This window comes from Anser cygnoides, chromosome 1 (assembly GCF_040182565.1).
Source record: "Anser cygnoides isolate HZ-2024a breed goose chromosome 1, Taihu_goose_T2T_genome, whole genome shotgun sequence".
NCBI classification, from domain to species: Eukaryota; Metazoa; Chordata; class Aves; order Anseriformes; family Anatidae; genus Anser; species Anser cygnoides.
The window spans coordinates 126,620,742-126,642,389 of record NC_089873.1 but is presented as its reverse complement, the minus strand read 5'-3'; the positions used below and the strand labels follow the sequence as shown (position 1 = coordinate 126,642,389).

Sequence of the window (21,648 nt, the reverse complement as noted above, 5' to 3'; positions counted from 1 at the left end):
TTAGCACTAAAGCTTCATTGTCTGCCCAGTATTCTGCTTTTATGGGCTATTAGAATATGGGCGCACTACAGGTAATGGAGAGCAAAAGTGGAGTAATGCACTGTAAGGTATTTTACAAGTTGTGTGTCTTTCCAATAACCTTTTATGAGACTAGCAAATGCCATGCTGTCTCTGTACAAGTAGCTTTCATGTGCCAAAGCATGCAGTGAAATAAATATGCCATTTATTCTAGTAACTGGGCAGACAAATGATGAATAAAAAATTAAAAGGCTCTCTTAGGGTTGTAAGAGTTACAACAATAACAAAAGCTTCATCCTAATAGAATTCCTAGGCCAAGCGTGAGCATAACATGCATTAGTTCTGAAGTATAAAACTTATTTCATTGAACTAAAATGCCTTGTCCTGTGGTTGAAACTTTAAAAAGCTTGTAGATGCTTAATCTAGTACAAGTTCCCTGTGATAACCAATGTTAGTGATCCATCTTTGATGCTAAAAATTAATCTTGAAGCACTGAGAAGGACAATTGAAAAGTAGAGTTTGGATACAGGTTATATAGCTTGCACTTTGTTTCGTTATTGACACTGTCTCTTGTGTGGTTCTGCAATGTGCAGTGTGCCAATGTATTAGCTCATCATTACTGGAACAGAAAAAGCTTTTGTATTTTGTCTTTTGCTTACCTCATACTGCCTCTGTTTCTTATCTGCTTAACTGCTAAAGCAGCAGAAAATCACTTCTGAAAAAAAGTGTAAAATCTTTCTGCGTCTTTGAGAGTTAAAATCTCTCAGTGAAGGGTCTAGTGAATGCCAGACCCTGTGCAAAAGACAGAGTGGGGAGCATACTGCCGAGAGCTTTCCTAAACAAGGATTCTGACAATTTGCAGGCGTATCTTTTTACAAAATGACGTGCTATTCAGTAAGATCAAGATGATATCAGATTTAAACTTTCTGTGCTGCCTCAAGCATAATAGACAAGTCACTGCTATTTGTTTTTCCTTTTAGCACTTCTTTTTGGAGGAGACATTAATCCTGCTCACCCCAAACATATTGGAAGTATTGACCCTAATTGTAATGTGGCAGAGGTGGTTAAAGGTAAGGAGACTGGGTTCGTATTTTTGTTGATTAAAAAACTCACAGTTTAGAATATGCATAAATGTATTATTCAGATACAGAAGACTGAAGGTGATTTTTATTGATTCAATGCACTTAAAACAGTAACCAAAAGAAAAAGAAATACCGAGAAATGGAAGCTCTGCAGTTGCTTACAATAAAGCCATGGCTTATTCAGAATTTCTAATGGCTTGGTAACTAAGAATGTTGAAACTTCTGGTATGTTAGCAGAAGCAGGGAGACAAATATCAGATTAAGTATCTAAATGTTTTATTAAAATGTACATGCCTTTTTCCCCCAAAATATTTAGAAACAGGTTCGAAGTTACTACTGTTTTTGCTTAATACCAGTGCTAAAGAAATTTGAGAAAATGTGCAATTTTCTGATTTATTTAGTAAGGCCTTTAGGTAAAATGTTGTCAGTTATATGGATATTCCAGTGATTAATCATGTGTATCTTACCACATCACAGCCTATTCTCTCTTGTACAGAAGACGTGTATGTGATGGCTGTACCTGAATGATCTGTCATAGTCTCACATGACGTTTTGTTTGCTGGATGTTATGCTTATAAGCTTTCTGAATGTTAGTAAATATGCATGAGGCAATGCTGTCCCCTTCAAGAATTCGCTTATTGAAGATTCGCACTCTGGGTGTATTTACAAATACAGCTTTTGCTGTAAGAGTGAATTCTTCCCCCTCTCCTTCAGCTGCTATTTATGCAGTTACAAAAGAGGAAGAATGTGTTTTCGCCTTCACCTTTTGTCAGCTTTCAGCTGAAAGGGAAAACTTTGTCAGAATTTGGCCTGCATGATAGCTTGCTTTGTAATGTAGATGCTTTTTACTGTTAGCAGGGCTTCTTGGCTTCTAGCTCTTTGGCTCCAAGGTGGCTTTTTTCAGCAGTTCTATTTTCTTTTGATTGATCTTACTACTCTTTGACCTTGACATTTTATGTTACAGGCTTATTTATTTCAATGTTCCTTCTAATAGCAATCTTCGGATCTATTTTGATCATGAAATTCATAGGTGCTGTCTGCCATGAGCAGAGGAGTGCGTAGTGTCAGAAGGTGCTCAGTCCAGTTTTTAAGCTAGTAGCTAAAATACATCATCTGTATCTGAAGAAATATCCTCTAACAAAATGAGGACATCATAAACAGTATCCAGTGTTGTTTCAAAGAAACCAAATGTTCTTAAGGGCAGAGCCTGTCCATAGTCAGTGTAAGTGAGGCCATTTCATCTTCAAGGTGGTGGAGTGGTTAATTTACATTCTGTATCCTGTGCTAGCTCCAACATGTTCTGGTGCCTAGGTTGTATTTGGGGCAATTTGTTAGAGTTAAGGTGTTGGCACTCTATGTGGCAGCTACAAGCTCTGTAAGACCTTCAAACGTGAAAGAAATGACTAAAACAACCACGTCTTATTTCAAGCAGCTTCACCTAGTGTTGCGCCTCTAACTGCCTGAGGTAGGTCTTGGTATCTCACTGACTGTCCTACAGTAAGATTTGTTTGAGCTGAGAGCAATTCCCAGCTTTTTACTCGAACTGGCTTTTCAGATGTACTGATAGATCCTTCAGTCCTGTTGCTGCTTACCTCCAGCCATGACATGAGGTGTGCCTTGAACCTTTTGGCACAGTCTCTTTTAAATAAAAGTCCTAGGTTTCTGCCAAAGACAGAGAAGAAGGGTAAAATTGAGACTGCTCTCTGATGCTGTTTTTTTCCTCATGAGTGGATACTTCACTGGATCGTGAAGTGATGGTGCCTTCCCCTTCATCTCAAGGGTGGCTACTTTGTGAAAATGGGTGAGTCTTACATTCGTTCAGCTTAGGGAGGCTAGGTGGATTTCTTTTTCAGAATCTCTTCATTCTCTTAAGTTTTGCATAGTGCCTGTGTCTGCTCTACGTCTGTATATTGAGGTCTTTTTCATTTATTACCACCCTATTATTGGTATGCTTTTCAGAGGCCTTGGTGTTTTTCACCACAATAAGGAATCCGACTTCTACCCCTTTGGTCCACATCTGATACCCACTTACGATGCGGAAAGTCTCTGAAATGTGCTAATATATTCTTTTCTCCACGTAGACAGCCGTACGGTCATAACAGCTGCATACCTGTCTTCAACTTTTGATGACTGAGTCAAGACTGTGGCAGTGCTCCTCATGCCCTTTTTAACTAAAGCACAATGGGATTATTCACAAGACCATCAAAAGTTCTGAGACAATGTTATAATATCGTGTAGGTGTAGATATTCGTGCATTTTTTTCTTAAGTTATGCACATCCCAGGCTGAGGTTTCCTGCAGAGCTTGGATATTAAATAGGATTTTGGTCTTTTTACTAGGGCACGTTTTATTGTGCTAATGACAGGACTATTTTAGAGAAGGTCTTTGAAGTTGACGGGCTTGATACAGATGATTCCTGTTGGACAGCTGACTTTGAAATGTTCTGGGGACTTGTTCAAGAACATTCCCAGCATTGATTAGCTCCATTTGACTAAAACTCAAGCAGCATCTGTGTCAGCTGTGTTTGATATGTCCAGCCTCGCAGATGTCAGAATAGCTGGTATAAATTTTTTCTAGTTAACAGGGTACATATATAGATTGTTTGTAGGCAGCGCATTTTGAAGTAGAACAATTAAAGGTAAACAAGCAGTCTGAGGGCTAATGATTTTACTTTCATTGTGCTTGTTGCGTTGCTGTAAGTCTTGGCAGTGACTTTGTTTTGTAGCATCACTTCGGGCAGGAGGAAGAAGGTAATTTCTAGGGCTGGATCAAATGCAACTGCTACAGTATCTTAGCAAATTTCTCATTGTCTATAGAACTGCACCATCTGTTCATGCGCTTGTTCCTAGCCAACCCTAATTATAAGGGGAAAAAAATCATTAAACCATTTTCATTAAGGTAACTTAAGCAGTGTAGTTGCACATAGTTGAGTTTGTAGTTTCTCTTTAGGCTAACATTTGTTGCTTGTTTCTGAGGTGTTTTTGCAAAGGAGGTACCAGTGAATATTTAGAACAACTGCAATTTTTTCAAACAAAAGATAACTTCAACTTTCTTGCTGTATTTTGTCAGTACGTAAAGGTTGATATGGACTATGGGCAAGCTCCTTGTTTTGGTTCAGTAGGAGAGAATGAGTAATCTTAAAGACTTCAGATTCTCCCCAAGATGACATTGAAAAGTTAAGTGTTGTAAACTGTATCGTGGTTGAAAAAATTAAATTGTGGTTGCAATGTCATCTTTTCTTTGATTTGGAGAGAACAAGTATTAAGTTGTGAATAGGACATGATAAATAAGTAGTTATTATGGTCTGCCTAGGTTTAGGTCCTTCCTTTTTTTTTTTAAGCCCTGAGCAGAGATGGAAAAATAGCTTGTCTCTAGTAATTTCCTGTTTTGTTTTTTTTCCAGACCTTTAAATAGAATTTGCTCTTTCTTGACAAACTGGCAATGAATCTATAGATAAAAAGGGATTAGAATGGATACCAGTTTCATGCTTGTAAACAGGCTAAAACTAGTGTTCTGCTTGTAGTCTTTCAGATATGGGATAAACTTTGCTAGTCATCTTTAGCTGGTTTTTCATAAGTTGGTGTTCTGTTCTCTCATTTTGTAGATGCTTATGAAACGGCTAAGATGTTGTGTGAACAATACTATATGGTGGCACCTGATCTGGAAGTTGAAGAATTCAATGGTAATTGTGAAACTCATTTAAGTGATGTAGTTAAGAAAAAACATGTATGATATCTGTGGTTTCCAGTTTATCTAATTAATTGTAGGCTATAATTTGAACTCTGCGATCCTATATGCAGCTACTTTTCTTGTCCTAATGTGTCCCTGTGGACACCTGGATTTCAGTTCATCACAATGATGTTTATACAGAATGTTATCTGCTAAATTCACTATCACTTTAAGAAAAACAAAAGGTGTTTGAGAATCCTTGTGGCTGGGAAAGAAATAGGCCTGCCTCCTCATGTTTTAATGGAGCTGAAACTGATTTCATTTTAAAATACCCTCATAAATTCTACTGTCAGTCCCTTTTTTTACTGTCAAAAAAAAAGAGTCTTGAGTAATCCTCTCACAAAGTTTGGACAGCAGTCCAAGCAGAAGATGTTTCCAAACTTCATCAGAAGGCAAGGATTTGTAAAAGTCTCAGAAACAGAAAACACTCAAAATAAAATTTTGAATTTGAAAAAAATAAAATCTTGAATTTGGTGAGGCATAGGAGTATGGACTCAGACAAAATTTACATTAGTAAACCAGCAAGTTGCCTTACAACTAATTAAGCAGAATATTATTTGGGTTTTCACCCGAGCTTTTGGAAATCAGAAGACTTTGCATACCCTCCTATCTGTCAAAGTAGTATTTGGTATTATCATCAGCCTTCAGTGCCAAAAAAGGATGAACTTGACTCTGTGCATTCATGTTGATATCCACCTGCAACTTAAGAAGCATGGCTTTAGAGCCTTCTCTTCAATGTGAACTGCTGCTGAGCCTGACAGGCTGTGACTGTATAATTTAAAGTCAGTAGATAATTGAATGTTCAGGGATGACTGCATCTTGAGCATGAAAACTGTCCTGGAATGTATTAAATGCAGCTATATTAATTCCTGCCAGTCAGCTAGCACTCTAATGTCCAGAGCTGTGCCATGCCACACACCTCTGCTGAAGCACTAGCAACAAGGACAACAGTAGACAAAACAATTAAGTTACGTTTTGGAACAAGAAAATTGTGATAACTTAAAATGTATGGTACTCAGACTTTCAGAATGTATTTTCAATGCTTTAATTAAAGGAAAATGTTTATTTTTTAGAATATTTAAACAGTGATTTTTTTTTAGTTCTAGGACTTCTTGTCCAGCAAATGTTTAAATATAACGTGTTAAGAAAAAGAAAAAAAAATCCCACACAAGTGGGGAAAGCTGTCGTGAATACCATGTTTAGTACTAAATAACCACTGCTTAGTCTAGTTTTATATCTAAAAGTTTGCTGACATTGTCTTTTAAAAACATTTTGGAATGTGTCATTTAAGGTGATAGCAGTAACTGATTTTTTTTATGGATCATATTTTGCACTCAGAAAACAAAAACATTCATGCGTACTTCTCTTTGCCTATAGCTTCATGTTAATCCTGTAAGTAAAAATGCTTCAAGATACCGTTTGAAAAAAATCTTTTTTTTTCCAGCTAAAGCTCCAAACAAACCTATTCAAGTAGTCTACGTACCGTCTCATTTGTTTCATATGTTATTTGAATTATTCAAGGTAGGTTGCGCTTGTTAATATTTGGAAAGGGTTAGTGAACTTGCATTCCTGTTGAAATTGAGATTCTTTTCAGTGACAGTTCTGAAGTGTTATTTCAGTTTTCCTTTCTTATTTTTATCCCAGTGAAGAGTCTGAAGTTTTGATGAATATCAAGTTCACAACTCTCTTATGCCCTTGTATAATTTAAAAAAAATGAGTTTTCCCTCTTCTCCTTTTGGCCTTTTGAAGCTGATTAATTTAAACTAACTCATAATAGTCTTTGCAATGATGATGTATTATCTTACAATTTCTACAAGCTTGCTTCATTATTGCATGTGCCTTCTGTTTAAGAGCAGTGCATATATCTGAATAATGTAAATGGCATGCTTTGTCTTGTTTTTGTGTTTTGTGAATCACTGGAACAACAGTGAACATAGAACATGAGGGCTACTGTATCTTTGGAATAAGACAGGTGGTCTCTAGGTGGTGCAATTGAATAGAATTCAAGAAAAAAATTACATTTGGTCAGAATTTTTTCATAAATAATAGTATTTTGGTTTTGATTGCTGGCACTGGTCAAGCACGTTCATTTAGATCTTCCTCTTTTGCCATTTGTATCACTACTTCTAGAGCAGAACAGATGAGAATTAGTATACTGCTTGTTTATGCTTTGGCACAAGTCATGAAACAGTGTGAAATCAGTAAATTCTAGCAATAAGTAATGTTAATGTGTGATGGACTGCCAGTGGAAACTCTTTTAATAAATATGACAAAGTCAGAGTGATAGTCAGACTGTAACGTAACATTTTCTTGTCCTGGGTCATGTAGTTAAGAGCTTTTTCTCTGTAGTGCACATCAGTAGTGGTGTTCTGCAAGGTGGAGGTGAAGGATGCTGTTGTCCCTTACCTGATTTTGCACAGATTTTTTTTCCCTTGCTTTAGGTTCTCTTGAGTTTGTCATATATAAAAGGATGTATGATAGTTCTGGTGTAAAAAAAACTAATTGGACAGCTGGTTGTCTTGAAAGCACTCCTTGAATTTCTTTTAAATATGCCCTTTCCTGTCTTGCGTACAAGTGCAGGACAAGGTATCTAGATTCAACAAAATACATGCAAGTTCTAGATTGTAACAAAAAGCATATATGGTAAAGTTAGAATTGAAGATGCTTTTTTTCTTTTAACTTCAGAATTCAATGAGAGCTACTGTAGAGTTGCATGAAGGTAAGAGAGAAGGCTATCCATCGATCAAAACCTTAGTCACTTTGGGGAAAGAAGATCTATCTATTAAGGTAAGTACCTAAAGATTAAGTTTGTGTGGAGCTTAGTAACTGTTAGGTTTAAATAATATGACTTGTAATTTGAAAAGTCAAATTAAGTACTGTATGACTTCTGATACTTGTTTCATATTCATTAATATTTCTAAAGTCATTTAGGTAATTTTAATGTGTTTTGCAGTTTTTTTCAGAACATAATGTTTAAAACTAACTTTTTATTCCTTAGATAAGTGATCAAGGTGGAGGTGTACCTTTAAGGAAAATAGACAGATTGTTTAATTACATGTACTCAACAGCACCCAGACCTAGTTTGGAGCCCACGAGAGCTGTGCCTTTGGTAAGCAATTGTAATACATAATTAAATGTCCCTGAGCGCTACTCTGTCAATTTCCTTTCAGTGCAATTTACTGGATCAGATTTTCCATTGAACTAATAGTTTATTGTTAGCAATTCTATGCAGGTAAAACACATCAGGAGAAAACGAGGCTTGTTATCACCACTTAGTCCTTGGAACAGAAAATTGTTTTTCTTTGTCTTGACATTATATTCTTGGAAACAAGCATGTGTGCATAAGCACAATATTTTCACAGGTTAATGGACAGGATTTTTAGTGCTGTATTACCATGAAGGTGGATAACCTAAAGAGCTCCTCCTTGATGCATAAATTACTGTTAATCTGAGTTTATTGTAGGAAATGTATTGAAGAGTTGAGCCATGCTCTGAGCAACAGCCCTTGAGAAACCCCTCCTGGTAATGCACAATATATGGAACTTTGAAAATGATTCTGGTGTAAGTTATGGACTGTGAAAATGCATTTAAAAAAAATCTCTGATGTGCATGTGATATCATCACATTTGATATATTCCTGTTCAGTTGGAGATCTCATGTGCTACTCTCAACTGAGATCAGATTTCAAACAAACAAAAAAAAAACAGAGCTTCTAAATAGAGAATTATTTCAGTGCTGAATGTGTCTATTCTTTTAGTAGGCATGATTCTTTAAATTATTAGTAAAAAAATTAACAAAACAGTTTACTAATCATTTAAATTGCACATTGGGCCATTCTGATAAAAAATTGTACGGCTGCTGTTCCCTCTGTTACCTTTGTCTTTCAACAAGAAGGTTAATACTGATATTGTGTTTTTATCTGTTCTTATTTTATCCTGTATTGTTTCTAATGTCTTTGGTTGGTTTTGCTTTTCATGCAGTCCTTTATCTTCAAGCATGTCAAGAAAAAAATATCTGGGAAGTTTCCTTTTCCTATTTCTCATCTAGCATGTTCTTGAGTGTTGATTTTTTTTTGGTACTTCTGTGGTTGAAGTGCCTTCAGGCAGCTAACATAAAGTGGTGCCAGAGGGTGTATGGCTATGCATTATTCTGATATAAGACAATTAACAGTGAATCGAAGGTTGAAACTAAATCAGAGTGGTTCAGAGGCAACAAAATTCTTTTTAGACTATAAGCAGAATCTTTGTGGTACTGTCTTAGACCACAGATTATAGCATCGTGGTATGTAAGTGTATTGCATTGTTTTCATCAGTGCTTGGTGTCACCGTGGTAGGTATGAAGCCCAGTTTTGTATCTACATTGACTTGACATTAGTTCTTCAAGGTTCCTCATTCTACAACACATCTTGGTAAAAAGCTTCAAACGGTACTATGCCTTTCATAAAATAATTAAAAAAAAAATCTGCCTGAAAAGTGAAGTGATAAGGAACAGGCCTTTTAATTCAAATATGAACTTCTTCCTTAAAATCAAGAATGGTGGAATCTTTCTTGATTGATAATCTGCCTTTGTTCTGTCTCAGTTTTGATCAGCAATTTACTGTAGGAGCCTACAAAGATTTCTTGAAACTTGTCCTTACTATAAACTTGCACCTTGATTGCCAGTTGTATTCACTATTAAAATGTCTCTGCCTTTGTGACTCTGATTGTAAAATGTTCAGATTAAGATTTACACTATATTCATTTTTTTCTCTTCATCTTTAGCAATACATTCCTGTATTTATTTCCTAATCTTCCAGACAGCTTACTTTGATTCGATGGCATTTATGCTTAGTTTTCTTCTGCTCTGCCCCATCCTCAGGCTTTTTTTTTCTTTTCAGTCTGTATGTCACTGTAGTCAGACCTGCAAAGTGTCCTCTCTTGTGAGCCTGGCAGCTTTTGCCCTGTGAATCTGACCAATACCTGCATGACTGAACATTTTGAATTGTTGAGCTTTTATGTGTGGGGTTCACATAGGAAAAATAAATAAATAAAAATAAAGAACTACGAGTCTGTGGCATACCTTTCCACTAAGAGGAAAAAAAAAGGGCTTTCGCAGTGAGGCTTGACATGTATTATGGTTCAGATCCAGTTATAAAAACAATTATTCCGTACTTTGTATATCAGTCTAAAAATAATGTTTGAGCAGAAAGGTTTCACATGAATGAGTCATCTTCAAAGTCTATGCAGAAGGAAGGCTTCTTTATTGCTTAGTGCCAAAGACCAAACCACTTAAGAATTACCATGCTCTAGAAGGTAGATCTGTGTTCACATGTCATTCTTGACTTAGGTAATACTCATAAACTAAATTGCAGTGCAGTGTAAATAGATGTATTTTTCTGCTCTAACTATCCCTCCTCTTGTTGTATGATTCCCCCATCTTGTTTATGAAACGTTTATGGACTTGGAGTGGAAGAGAGGGCTTGTTTTGTTGATTGGTGGAAGTTCTTTCTCGGTGTTATTGAAAATGTTTTCTTAATCTGCTGCGAAACCTTGTTACCATGGCAGCATTCTGCTTCTAGCAGGTCTTGTGCTCATCTGTGCTGTTATATGCGCAGTGGAAATGTTAGGAACACATGGTAATGTTTAATAAGTAGATTTTCTTACAGAATTTAATGATTCTCCCTTTGGCAGCATTTGTTTATGGTGGGAGAAGTGTGGCTTAAATCAGGTTCAATTAAACCTGCTGACACTAGTGACGCTATCAATTTCTCATTTGTATAGTACATGCTATGATATTTAGTGAGAAATTGACCCTAAAAAGCTTTCTCTTCTCAAGGTAGGTGTGTCGTCATTGACTATATTCTGCCCTCTAGGTTGAGCACAGATCTATGTAGTAATCGATTCTTGATGAGTCTCTTTTGCAAAATACATCAAGGCTTGCCTTAACCAGTTACTCATTTGGCATATTTTGTCTTCATGTTTCTTATAAATTACCTGCTTTGGAAAATAACCTGAAGACAGCAAAGGGGGGAAAAAAACAGGTTGTTTTTTTTTGAGAGTTGAAATAGCTATGTGGACCAGGACACAGTGTAAAAACATTTTCCTGGAAGGCACAGGAGACAAACCAGAAGTTGGACATGGATTTTAAGGAGGTGTAATTCTCCAGAGGGGGAAGTATAATAATAATTTTCCAGGATTGCTTGGTACTGCCCTTTACCTGAGTAGGGCAGTATGTACCATCTACAATTTGCCTTTTGGTTAGTTTGCTTTTTAGTTTTGGTAACATTTATTGTCCTGTCTCCGGAAAAGATACAAGTAAGCTTTTGGATCCTTTTTTATTTTAAGTGTCAGTAGGAAAAGATGTCTTTCTCTGCTGTTTCTGTTTCTCCATTTGCTCATCTGAACTGTTAAAGTTTTCATTCAGTGTGAGCAACTCTGTAACCAGTTAAAGGTCACGGCACTTAGACTTTGTAAAAAGGCAAAGAGGACAAAAGTTACTGTAGAAATGGTAGCTGACCTCAGGAGAATTTGTGATGGATACTGTAATACAAAGCTCTTTAATATTCACCCTCCTTCCCCAAAGAATTTCTTAGTGAGTGACACCACATAGTGGCTGTATTACACTGCTCAGAAGTTCTGCTTCTTAGCCTTCTTTCTTTGTCTTATTTTGGGGCTTTGTTTTTAAGATTCAGGGAATGATTTTCACTTATTGCTTTCACTTATTTTCCCCTTATCATCAATAAGTCTAGTATTACATCAGTCAACTAAAATCTTTTACTCTCTCTGTGAATCCACGCTCTTCCCAGGTTCTTTCAGGTTGCCTTTGTAGAAATAGCATAGTGGAATGAGTTCGTCAGTTTTCTGAAACGTCAGGTGTGGAATTCTTCTTGTAACCCACCTTTTTGGAAATGCTCTGTTATTCTATTGCCTCGTATATCCTTACTTTCAAATGCTTGTATATCTGGAATCCTTCTGTTGTTGCTTTGGATAGCCCTGAAGAATTCAGGGGGATTCAGGTGAATAATCAAACAGTGATTGTCAGCATGTACCCAGTCATCTGAAAGAGATGGTCTGCAGACTGAAATCTTATTCCTTGGCTGCAGCGAGAGTCTTGTTTATTTTTATTATAACATCTTCTGGCAAGAGTGGGTTGGAAGAGGTGTGCACACCCTTTGCTGAAAGGGTAAACAATACCAAGGATTACTTGTCTTGTATTGCTTTGTATGTTGTTAATGAAGTTAACTTACTCTGAGGTAGTCTTTGGACCTCCACTGCATCTGTGGCATCTGTCAAAAATTTGGTATTACCAAAGAAAGAATGGAGTATTACATCAGTGGTAATCATAGCGAGGAAGTCATAGGCAATTGGCAGCTTTGATGATTGGAGGCAGCATATTCTGCCTCTCTGAGAAAATAAAAAATAGACAAGATAGAGAAAGAAACCTTCGTCGGGTCTATGTTTATTTTCCCTTTTTCTGTACTTAAGCTTAAAAAAAAAAAAACTGTCTAGGAAAAAAGATTGCTCAAAGCAGTGAATCCCAACTTATAGTGCAGGCCAAAGAATTAAAGGAAAACTTGAAGAGTAATTTGAGGCAAATCTGGTATTTAGGTATCTTTTATAAACAACAGCAGTGATCTGTAGCACTTTTTTAACCTTTCCTCATGTTTTTTCTATTCATTTTCTTGTTTTTCTAGGCTGGGTTTGGCTATGGCTTGCCAATTTCTCGTCTGTATGCTAGGTACTTCCAAGGTGACCTTAAACTCTACTCGATGGAAGGTGTTGGTTCAGATGCTGTAATTTATTTGAAGGTATGAATTTCACCCTCTTATAAGCTAGCAAGGCAGTGCAACTTGATCGCTTATAGCAGGCAGATGTTCTGCTTAATAACTGAACTTTCTTTTCACTCTTTGTTTTCAAATTCTTAATCACAATTTTCTTTACATTTTATCCAAATTAATTACACAGAATTGTAAAAACAGAACTTTATAAATGTTAACATTGACACTAATACTAATTGGCTTGCTTTAGATTTTTTTTTTCAGTCCTGTGTTAGATCTTTGCATTTTGTTAACCCATCATAAGTGCTGAATTTTCAAACAACTGTGTGATAAGAGAGAATTTTTGGATAATACTTTTTGATTCTATGAGTTTTGACTGCAGTAAAACTGAAACAAGAATTTTGATTAATTCCTGACTGGTACACTTTTTTTCTATGCAGTCCTTGACCACTGTGCAATAGATTGTTTTGAACCTGTTGTCCTTTTCCAGGAGTCAGGGGCTCTAAGCTAAAACTAACTGCTTGAATTTCATCAGGCAGTGTGAAAGAATATATTGTAATGTGTAGCTTGTGCACTGGTCATTGACTCAGTGTTACCTCTGTGCCTTGCTGCGTGTAGTGAACAAGCTGTGGAATCCTGCACTAACTTTGGTTTCTGATGGATTTAATCTTCTGTGTGTATGCGTGGGGGAAAAAGGCATGGTGTTTCTCAGAAGAAAAAAAAGGCATGCTAATGGACTGAGCTATTATTTCCAGATTTGTGTGCTGACTGAACCTGAACTTATTGGGAAGTTTGAATATTTAAAGTATTAACGACAAATCTCTCTGAAATGCTCCTGACCAAAACTTTTTCCTCTTGCTGCGTAGACACTACTCCATGAAAAAAAAAAGTTTTCAAGTTCTATTACTTTATTTTAACCTTTACTGTGACACAGTACTTCAGGAACAAATGGTCACAGCCGAAGTATTCTCAAGATAGTGTTGTGACATGTAACACTTGGATGATTAAGACACTTCTATAGTTGCTGCTTCCATATTGGAACAACTCCCCGGAGTATCATCTTGCTCTTTGTGTCTCTAAGTGATATCTTACTGTTGCTTTTGTTTTTCCGTAGGCCCTTTCAAGTGAATCATTTGAAAGACTTCCTGTTTTTAATAAGTCAGCGTGGCGACACTACAAGACCACACCTGAAGCAGATGACTGGAGCAATCCTAGCAGCGAACCAAGGGATGCTTCTAAATACAAAGCTAATCGATAATTTGCTACCTTTTGTCTCTGCTGGAGATGACCTCTGCATTCAGTATAAAGTCTCTGCTTTGTTCCAAAATCCTTCAAACCACAATAGCTAATTACTTCCAAACAAAGACCTAATCAGGGCATTGAAAAATAGTAAGAACAAAGTGATGATTGGGACTTACAGGAAGGCACTAAGCACGTTTGGTATGTGAACTCTACCTACTTCACAGAATACGCTTGGTTGCTTCAGTCATGCATTGACAAAAGGGATTGCACTGTGATTGCACCTAAGTACATAAAGTTGTAACAACAGATACTATTTTAAGTGCCAATTTTTATTCCAGTAAGGATTGGCAGATTGTGCAGAATCGCTTTTCCTGGTGAACAGTATCTTGGACAGCAATATGGTGTAAGAGAGAAATTTTAGTATAGTTAAACATATGCTTTGAAAATCCACTCTTTGCTGTGTTTTATTCTGCTCAGTGTCACCTGTTACAGAAAACCCCTTTGAGCTCTCTAGATCTTACATCTAATGAGCTTATAAATGCATAGTTCTAAAAAGGGTTGTACAGCTTTAAACTGATGCTTACCCCAAATTCCCAAAACCTTTTGTCAAGTGCATACAAGAATTATGTTGTTGTAAGACATTGGGACTTCCATGTTTTGGTATGCACCTTAATGATTCTCTTGACACAGAAACACAAATATATTTTTAAACATTTTTCCTTGTTTTAAGGAAAAATCATAAGTAGTTAAATCATCTCTCCATACAAAAATTCCTGTCAATGTGTGGGGGCAGGAGGTAATTAAATTTCGTGTTTACTGCCTGTCATCTTGGGGGGTGGGGAGGGCTGAAGGGAGAGAAATCTTAAAGCCAGCCAGTCATATTTGCCTTAAGAGTGTTGGTTGCTTGGAACCTGATTAGTTTAAAACCTGTAAATAGTTTGCAAAGTTATTTATATATTCAACGTCTGACAACAGTCTGGTAATCTGAATTTGTAGTGTATATAAAGATGTTGTACACCAGCTTTTGGAAAGTGTCATTGGTCTAAATAAACGAAACTGGAAGTATCATAGAAATGGGAAGGACAAAATATAGTTGGTACCGGATTTGAAAGAAAAAGAAAATTAAAGAGGACAAAACTGTTATCTCCTTAACTTTGTTGTAAAGGTTACTACTGAGTATTAGGAATCTGTTCTTCACCAAGTCTCTGCCAAATACTGTTTCTGCTACTGTGGCCTTTCAGAAGAATTTGTGAGGTTTTGAGGTTCTGGTGATGACATAGCCATGGGAGTAAAGGAGATGAGGTGGAAACAACTTTGCACCTTCGCTTTCTCCTAGATGTTTTGATATTTTTTTGAAAGACATTGCAGATTTTAGCATGGAAGATGAAACATTTACTGAAATTGTGGGGGAACTGTCTTTTTTTCCTCTCAATATTTACTTTTGTAAAGAACCAGTCTGTTAGTTAAACAGGGAAATGCTGAGTAGTTGCTAGATTTTAAAAAACAAAAAAAACCTTAGTTTAACATCATGATAGTACTTTGCACTTGCATAGCACATTTCATCAAAGGATTATAAGCAATAAATTACATGTGGACCCACTTCTTTCTGAAAACTCAGACTCCTGATCTCCCAAACCCGTGCTCTCAGCCGTCCCAGTCCGTTCAGGAATGTGTATGCACGTAGTTCTTGAGTTTGCAGGGCTCGAGTCCCTGTAGGCTTCTCTCCACTGTGAGCTGAAGTCACGCTGGAGCGGCAGCTGCCTTTAGCACGGTCTCTCTCGTGCGTGTCTCCGCAGAGTGCTGCGACACCGACACCGTCGGGAGGCAGAAGCGGCAGGAGGGCTGCTGAGCGCTGCCCTTCGGAGCCCGGCAGGTGGGAAGAGGGGGCGTGCTGGGGGCTGCCCTGTCCCCAGCCTGACGTGCTGAATGCTCCCTGGGAAGTCTTCACAGGGCGCAGTGAGGGTGTAAGTGTGTGTGTGACCTCCAGAGCAATAATTTCCTACGGCTGTAGGCACGGCGGCAGGGGAGGCAGATGGATGTTCAAGAGGTGCGGCTTTGCTGCCGTGGCGGAATCGGTGCAAGTTGATGTGACTTCCAGCTGACGTTCCAGTTCTACTAAAATCTAGTCAGTTAACTTCTGCCTTCACCCCTAACTTCTTACTGTTTCTTGAATCCATTTCAAGTTGTGTTTTCTCTACTAAAAATAGAAATTTGTGATGAAACTAATACTTTCCCAGTTGCATGTGGTATTTTTTTCCTGGAACATTACCTAAAAATTACCTAAAACATTCCAAGGAATAAGACAGTTTGTGTAAGAAGCTGAAGTTCAGCTTTTGTTAGAAATCATATTTTGTAGTAGCAAGTCCTGACCTGGTGCTTCTTTTTGGCACCCTCCTTATGAATGAAGAGGAGAGGGAACAGATAAAAAGAGGATGCAAACGTATTGACTTTTTTTCATGAAGCGACTGTAAACAATGGAAGAAGCCAGCAAACAGAAGGTGAAGGTCTGTGGAGGATCTTATGTTGTTAGTCATTTCACTTTCTTCTCAAAACCAGTTGGTTGGCTTTCAGGACTAAAGCGTTGTAGTACTTGGGAACTGAAGTCCCCTGAAATGGCAACTATTTCCAAGAACTAAGGTATAAACTGTTCAGAGCAGGAAAGCAGAGCAGAAGGAATGCATTTTTTTTCCTTTTTCCAAAGCTTGTCCTTGGGCATTATGCTGAATGAGTGAGAAGCAGCATTGCTCCTCTCCAACCTTCACCAGGCGGCCTGTACTTTAATCGAGGTCTTTGGTATGCAATAAATTACTTACTTGTCCTCCTGCCACATCTCTACATAGGCGTATGTCTAAAAATTGTCTTTGGAAGCAAAAGCAGCAGACCTTCAAGAGTTTTACAATGGGTATTCCTGAAAAATGAGGGTGGATAGGTTTTTAATATGGCTGTTTGCCTGCTGATCCTGTTCTTTTTCCACTTACTGCTACTTTTTGATTAGCATCAGTTATAACTATTTGCTTTAATATTTGGGGGCAGTTAATTCCAGACTTAATTTTCTGATGTTATAAAAGTTGTTTTTTTGTGGATTTCAGATGCGTGGCCTGCTGATGTTGTTGCAACCTGCTTGTCTTGGATTACAGGGCACAGTAAATAGGGAGGAAAAAAAGATGTTTTCAGTGAAAATGCTGTGTATCTTTTGTGTTTAGTGATTAACAGAAACAAATTTACAAACGACTTCTGTATGTTGCAGTCTAACAGAATAGCTTAGCTTTTTTTCCAGTGCTTATTTTTCTGGTGTATCTGTTGTGAATGTAATATAATAACGCCCTGTCTAGTTTAATGTTAATAGACGGGAAGCCTCTCCAAACAACATACACATCTCTGCTCCCTGCTTTTCTAGGCTTTGTTTTGAGGTGTCAGCACTTGATGAGAAAGATGGTGAAATGGTCACAGGTGCACAGTCTTTGTCTCCGAACTCACTGTGATGGTCTGGAGTCGTACTGCAGGAGCCTTTGTCCTGCTGCAGTTTGTGCCACCTCTTGGGCACGTTCAGAACAGGTCCCTTGAGACATGCACAAATAATATGGATGTTAATTCTGATGTTCTTGGACAACTCAAGCTACTTTTTGGCTGTGTAAACTACACTTGTTGCTCCAACTGGATAATGTGATTTTCTTTCTCCTCGGTGGCATGTAGAATTTGTTTGCTTTGCTTAAACAGCCGTTCACTTTGTCCAAAAAGTAAATGGAGTGACTATTTTTCACTGTAGTGCAATCTCCTCTTCACCTCAAGGCACGTTAAGTATTTAGGGTGAAACCATGACCTCATTGATACGGAAAACATTTCTCCCCCTTCACCTTTAATAAGCACTTCTAGAGCCTTACATGTGGGGTGCTGCAAAGTGATCTTGATTGATATAAACCACTCTGTAGAAAATGAACTAAATGTTTATTGTTAGTATTTATCTCGACGATAACCACGTCCAGTTGTGAGGTGTTTGGTTAGTATGCATGTTTCCTTGGTTCCCCTACAGATGCTGTGGTTGCTGCTAGCTCTTCATCTCCTCTTCCTGACGTACCCACTCACTTAAAAATTATACCAGATAAGTGTGTTTTTGAGAACTTAAGATAGCGTGATGGCAGATGACAGAATGATGTATTACTGAGCTCAAAGGTGAGCTTGATTGCAAGTGAGGAACGCAGTCATAAATTGTGTAGCGACTTCAGGGCTGAACCTTGCAAAAACTTGCACAAGTAACAGCTTATGAGAGTCATCCCACTTAAGTGAATCTGTTCTCAGGATCAAGATTTAAGCTGTTGACATTCATTTGAAACAAAGTTTTTTTGTAACTAAGGTTTATTCCTAATTAAGAACTAATGAGAAAGTTTAAAGTTCATATACTTTAAATGCCGTATTAAGTTGCCTTAAAAGATCTCAGAAGTTGGCATAGGGAACTTTTTTCTTAAATTCAGAGGGTTTTTTGTAGGATTGGTATGTCTGTGGTACTTCTAACGTCGTCAAGCTATTGTTAAATTCATTATTGAAACTCTTCCTTTGAACTGAATGCTGCTGAGAGGTGCCAGGTTGACAGTACTTCGAAATTCGTACCTGTGTCTATGGACCACACTGCACACAGGCAGTGGCAGGGCAAGTGTCCCAGTGGTGCTGCCAGTACTCGGCTCTTCAGCAAGACCTGCCCTTACCTGGGAGGCCTGCTGGCAGTTTCATGCTTGCCTTCTCTGCCGAGCTGTGAACAGCGTGCTGAAACTTGTGCCACTTGTACTGGGGTTTACCATGCGAGCTTCTGAAAGTGGGAATGGGGTGGATTTGTTCCCAGTGTTGGTTGTGGGACAGAGTTCTTGTGGTGCCAGCTCAGGTCGCTGGTGTGCTAGCCCGTGCTGTCCCCTCCAAGAGGCGTCGCGTTGCTTTCTTCTGTCGTGGCATCGTGGAACCAACCCAGCCTGTAACGGAGGAGCGGGAAGCTGTATTTCCATGAGGTTACCTGGTGGTGTTTTAAGTTCAGCTGTGAGTCTTCTGTACTTTGTGTTGGAATTGTTTCTAGCCTGACGCCCATGTATATAACTTGTGTATACTCTTATTTCCCTTTTCTTGTCATTGCTGACAAATAAAAGTATGCAAAAAACTACACGATGACACTTTCAAGGGACTGGTTCAGTTTCGCACACGCTATATGGAGCTTAGCCTGTGATTTGGCAGCTCGGGGGAACCTCAGACATGCCTTCAGGTGGACGTTCAGTTTGGGGCTCAGAGTGGTTTTAGGTAAAAGTATCTTTCTTGTCTGTTTTGTCACAAAGCAGTTTGAAATTTTTGTAGGTCTTACAGAAACATGATTCGAGTGTTTCCAAGTTCACCTCTACCCCCTTTCATCCAAATTTGTGATCTCAAGCATGATTCATTTTTGGTTTAGTTGGTTCTAGAATTATATGTAAATGCAATTGTTTCTGTATTGTATTACTCTGAATTTTCCGGTGTATTTAATTTGATTTCTTTTGTATCAGTATCTTAAACTACCTGGAAATCTGAAACTTTGTTTTCTGAGTTTTATTCCTATCAAGTACGAGTCTGGACTTTATGAACACATTTTCACAGGAAACTCTTATCTTCTTTCTAAAGCTTTGCCATTTCAGTTATCTTTCAATGATTTTTGTGGCATAAAACTTTGTTTTTAGAAAGATAAAATCACGTGCTAGTGTAGCTGGGCATCACTATTCTTGTTTTTGCTGTTGTGCTAAGAACATGACACCAAAGTACTTACGACGATGACAGTTCTGTAGTCAACAAAATGGGACTACACTTTGAGTGGAAATTTGTAATGTAAGAATTTTCTCTTTATTGATTGTGAATCTGAAGCTGTATCTTTCTATGGAGTAATGGAAATGCAAAAGCACATACGGGAGACATTCTTTTTGAAAAACTGGTCCCTGCAGAAATTACTCTGCTTCCATCATTTTTGCAAACTGTTGTTTTACTTCTTCTTCCGTATGGGCAGGTGTACTGGTTTCTACAGCTTAGCAGCCTGGGGGACATGGGGTGGGGAGAAGGCGATGCGGTGTGGGTGGGAATACGTACCCTAAAGTATCTTGGGATGAAACATAAAATCATATTTTCTCTTGTTTTGTAATCTGAGTTCAGAAAATTGAGTTAACCAAGTGACTCTCCTGTTCTCCTCTCCCTCCTTAGCTAGAATCCATTGCTCCTTTCTCAGAACAACGAGGTAAGAAAAGTTCAGGCTTCTTTTTGAGAAACTGCTGTTTTGAATAACTGCCTAAAGTAGGACTGTAGCATGAACCCCAGATTCTCCTTTTCTCACTGTCATGAAGGAATCCAAAAGTGGTTGTAGTTCAAGAATATGAAATTGCAGTCATTTATAAATTGAACTTACTTGGTGACTGAGAATATGACCATTTGAAAACATGAAATGTTTAAAAAAAAATGAGTTTAATTCATGTTCTCTGCTTTTATTTTGGGGGAACACACAGGTTGATAAGCAGGAAAGTTGTTAGAAAAGTTGTTAGCACTGGTAAAGCATAGGAGCTGACTTAAGGAGTTTGGTACCATCTGCACATCTTTTGAACTTCTAACTTTGAACTAACTTCTGAACTTCACTAAAAATTCAGCTAGACTGTTGTGGCTTTGTTAACTGTGTTGTTATATAAGGGCGCGGGATTTTTTTTTTTCCTTTGGATTTGTAGCCCTTACTGTTGATCAAGACTTGATTGTTTAATAATTCGGTAATTTATATGTTTAATGTGTCAATGACAGTAAGAGAAGGGAGTACTTGAACCCTTGAGTTGTCGTCGTTACTGTCGTAGCAGCACGACCTCTCAGCACTCAGGTGGCCGCTTTGCACAAGTCTGGGATTCAGCGGCACCAAATCCTGCATGATGCTGAAGGCAGTGGTTGAGCTACCTGTTTTGGCCGTGCTGATGCTTTCTCTGAAGTGATTTGAAGCCTGCTGTTTTAGCCACTGTATTTCCGTGGAGTATCACATTTCCTTTAACGATTATTATGGATTGCCTCTTTCACTCATCCTTGCTTCTTGAGGTTTTTGGTTTCCTGACATTTAGGCAATAGAAGCTTCTATAGAAGTTTAGAGCAAAAAGTGAGTTGTTGTGGGTTTCCTAAACTCTGGTATCTGATTGCTCTGTGTACAGCAGCAGTTTGTCACCACCCATTTTCTTTGAGGCATATGAGCACTTTTTTTTTCCCCCTGCTGTATAAATCTCCCTAAAACTAAAATTTATTGGATGATTCTTGACATTTGAAATATCTGTTACAAAATAATACCTCCAGGCTTCTACGTGGAAACTTCTTCAGCTTGCCATAAAGTTTTATAAGTGCTTGTAACTTTTTGTAACTAACCAAGCAATTCCAGGGCAGGGAAATACCCGGAGACCCATATTTCTTAACTCACTAACTCTTTCCTTAAGTAGTGAAGCTCAAGTTAGTAATAATTTTGCTGTATCTGAGATAAGTTCATCTGAAAGAAAATTTTGAAACTTTAGAAGAAATGTATTGTACTTCCTCACTGCTTTCCGTTTGACATAATAGGACATTCACAGGAGCTAAGTGGTTGATTTGCTTCTCTGTCCAAAAGCAAAAGGCAAGCCACCATGCATGCAGCTATAGGAGACTTGATTTGAAGGTTGTAATGAGTGTCCTTCTTAATCTATCACTTGATTCTTTTTCTTGAAATTAATGCGAAGATGCATGTAAATATATAAAAAAAAAATCAGAAGTTTCTGTTCTGCCAGTTTTCAAGGTCACGCAATGGTCTGTGTTCTGGTAGTATTTCAAAGGACAA

The 21,648-nt window shown here is 37.9% G+C and overlaps 1 protein-coding gene across 1 annotated transcript in view; it reads left to right on the top strand.

Annotated features, from left to right (window-relative positions):
* PDK3 (pyruvate dehydrogenase kinase 3) overlaps nt 1–18,969 on the top strand; it is a 60,575-nt gene extending 41,606 nt beyond the window's left edge. Inside the window, exons 5-11 of the mRNA XM_048046002.2 lie at nt 999–1,088; nt 4,704–4,781; nt 6,273–6,349; nt 7,514–7,615; nt 7,827–7,937; nt 12,501–12,614; nt 13,699–18,969. Coding sequence (XP_047901959.1) covers nt 999–1,088; nt 4,704–4,781; nt 6,273–6,349; nt 7,514–7,615; nt 7,827–7,937; nt 12,501–12,614; nt 13,699–13,842 — 716 coding nt within the window. The 3' untranslated portion in view covers nt 13,843–18,969. The remainder of the gene's footprint in view (nt 1–998; nt 1,089–4,703; nt 4,782–6,272; nt 6,350–7,513; nt 7,616–7,826; nt 7,938–12,500; nt 12,615–13,698) is intronic.
* The last annotated feature ends 2,679 nt before the right edge of the window (nt 18,970–21,648 follow it).